Below are 2,454 nucleotides of genomic sequence, written 5' to 3' on the forward strand. Positions count from 1 at the left end.
TCCAGGGTGACATTCACCAGTACAAAACTAAATACTCCATGTCCCTCGGAGGTCACGTGTCCGGTAAACTTGACCCCCGACGTGCAGGGGGTGATGTTGTCATAGTTACTGACGTTGAAGATGCAGATGTCTGATTTTAGAATCGAAAACTCCCTGACAGGAGGATCCGGCTGCTTCCATGAAAAAAACGCATTTTCTCCTTCGTCAACCACGAGTCCTAGAAACACACACACACACACATATATATATAGAGTTTTGTTTGTTGTATATTCCAGCTATATGGCGACAGTATGTAAATAATTGAGCCTGGACCAGACAATCCCGTGATCAACAGCATCGATGGTTACAGAAGCATGGGTTACAGAAGACCAATTCTAACCCGGATCTTCACGCAGTTTATGTTTGTAGGGAAAGTCATGGCAGACAAGATTTAGTAAAAACATCCTAATTCGTCATGATATCCTTTACTCCGCTTGAAGTTCTTTGATAAGGTCACCATGTCTTACTTGAGAGATAATTCGGAATACATTCTCCATGACACAAGGGCAAGACAAACGGGAGTTCTTTGGTTATGAGGAAGTGCTGATCGGCGAGGCATCGTTCCAGCCTACTATTGTCAGAATGCTAAAGGGCAATTTCAGGGTTGAGTGAAAATCTGAAAACTAAACACAACAAGCAGACTGTGTGGTATGACGACAGCGGATTTCCGAGCTGAGCTGGTGGCCTGATATCAGATCATGTCGGAAATGTGCTGCCTAGGCTCTGGCCCTAGTGTCACCCTCTCTGTGATATCCTGTGTCATCCTCTGAGTCACCCCCTGTGTCATATCTTAAGTCATCCTCTGTATCATCCCTAGTTTCATCCATTGAGTCATCCCCCTGTGTCATCCCCTATGTCCTCCAATGGGTCATCTCGTAAGTCATCACATGTGCGATCCCTAGAGTCATACATTGAGTCATCCCCTGTGTCATCCCCTGTGTCATCCCCTGTGTCATCCCCTGAGTAATTCCCTGTGTCATCACCAGTGTCATCCCCTGTGTCATCCCCAGAATCATCCAATGAGTCATCCCTTGTGTCATCCCCTGAGTCATCCCCAGTGTCATCCCCTGTGTCATTCCCTGTGTCATCCCCTGAGTCATCTCCACTGTCATCCCCAGAATCATCCATTGAGTCATCCCCTCTGTGATCCCTTGTGTCATCCCTTGTGTCATCCTCTGTGTCATCCTCTGTGTCATCCCCCTCTGTCATCCCTTGTGTCATCACATGCCAGATCGACAAGCAGTAATACATTATCAAATTGTAGGATATTGTGTGATATTTAGGTAGACATAACTCTATTCTATGGTTTGCGAACACGGGCTTATGGCGACTGATTAAGACAATGTCTTCCTACAACAACGACAAGGGTTCTGCAACCTCCGCCGCGAAGTTCCGAAAATGCCCCAAACCCTGTTTTGTTGGAAATGTCCGGGAGCCGCCGACCACGTCTTCGACCGCTGTCCAATGGCGGTACGCGGAAATAGGTGTGGGAACTGTGGACATCAGAGAGTAGTGCCCCCTGCTCTGTACCCACTGCAATAGACAGGGCACTATCTGAGGACCTATCCGGCACTACACGTGGGCCGCAACACCAGCGTCCCTGTTATCACCGCCCCAGTCGCTGTCCGTCATGTTGCCGACGCTGGTGTGGATATTCCTGATTTCAACTGTTCCTGACGCTAATCATACCGTCACGACTCCTAGTATTGTTTGGAGTCCCAATACTACACACCCTGAGAGGTCCTCCTCCATTCAGTCGTTGCTAGAGGTGTGAGGGTTCGGACCACTGGGTCCTCAACTGTCCTGGAGCCGAGTGTTTAAGTGCAGTATGTCCGGAAACTACTCGAGTAGATCACCATACTAGGGACCATGTGGACTTACAGTACTTTTGCTACCTGCATTACACCATTTCCTTCAGCCGCTGGCGATTGTGGGAACATTTAGCCATATTGTGAAATAACAAAACTTCTACGTTTAAAAATTGGTAAGTTTATATTTACTTTGAAAGTTTTGGGACTTACGTACCCCCTCAGGAGGACAATATTTTTTCGATACTTTAACCCCATTTGAGGATACAGCCGCTAACAATCTCAGTTGTTAATTTATACTACCATTTATAAAATATCATTTATCTATTTACAAAACATATAGTTCAAATTTATCTAGTAATTCTATTGCCTTTAAACAATGTATTAAATGATAATTAACATTATAAAGAATCCTTAATTGTTTTGACATTGAAATATTTATCCCTTGTCATGGAAATCAATACGTCAATTTATTGATACCTACTTGGGCGTCGCACTTCTTTTGCATTAGATCACGGATATATGATCTGATTACAGCTGTTATCAGAGTATGAGATGAGAAGTGGTGTCATAGATTTGTTGAGTGCTGCTTTAGCAGCAAAGTCGG

General features: G+C 45.0%; 1 protein-coding gene across 1 annotated transcript; it reads right to left on the bottom strand.

Moving 5' to 3' along the window:
• Positions 1-870: 870 nt before the first annotated feature.
• On the bottom strand, positions 871-1,248 carry LOC124254609 (prostatic spermine-binding protein-like). The gene has a single exon (XM_046688444.1). The coding sequence runs from the start codon at positions 1,246-1,248 to the stop codon at positions 871-873; it is 378 nt and encodes a 125-aa protein (XP_046544400.1).
• Between the last annotated feature and the right edge of the window lie 1,206 nt (positions 1,249-2,454).

Source organism: Haliotis rubra, unplaced genomic scaffold (genome assembly GCF_003918875.1).
Source record: "Haliotis rubra isolate DU_JTF1 unplaced genomic scaffold, ASM391887v1 Scf578, whole genome shotgun sequence".
Taxonomy (NCBI): domain Eukaryota; kingdom Metazoa; phylum Mollusca; class Gastropoda; order Lepetellida; family Haliotidae; genus Haliotis; species Haliotis rubra.

Excerpts from the sequence above, each read along its gene's own strand:
- LOC124254609 (XM_046688444.1), bottom strand. The coding sequence starts at position 1,248 with ATGACAGAGGGGGATGACACAGAGGATGACACAGAGGATGACACAAGG.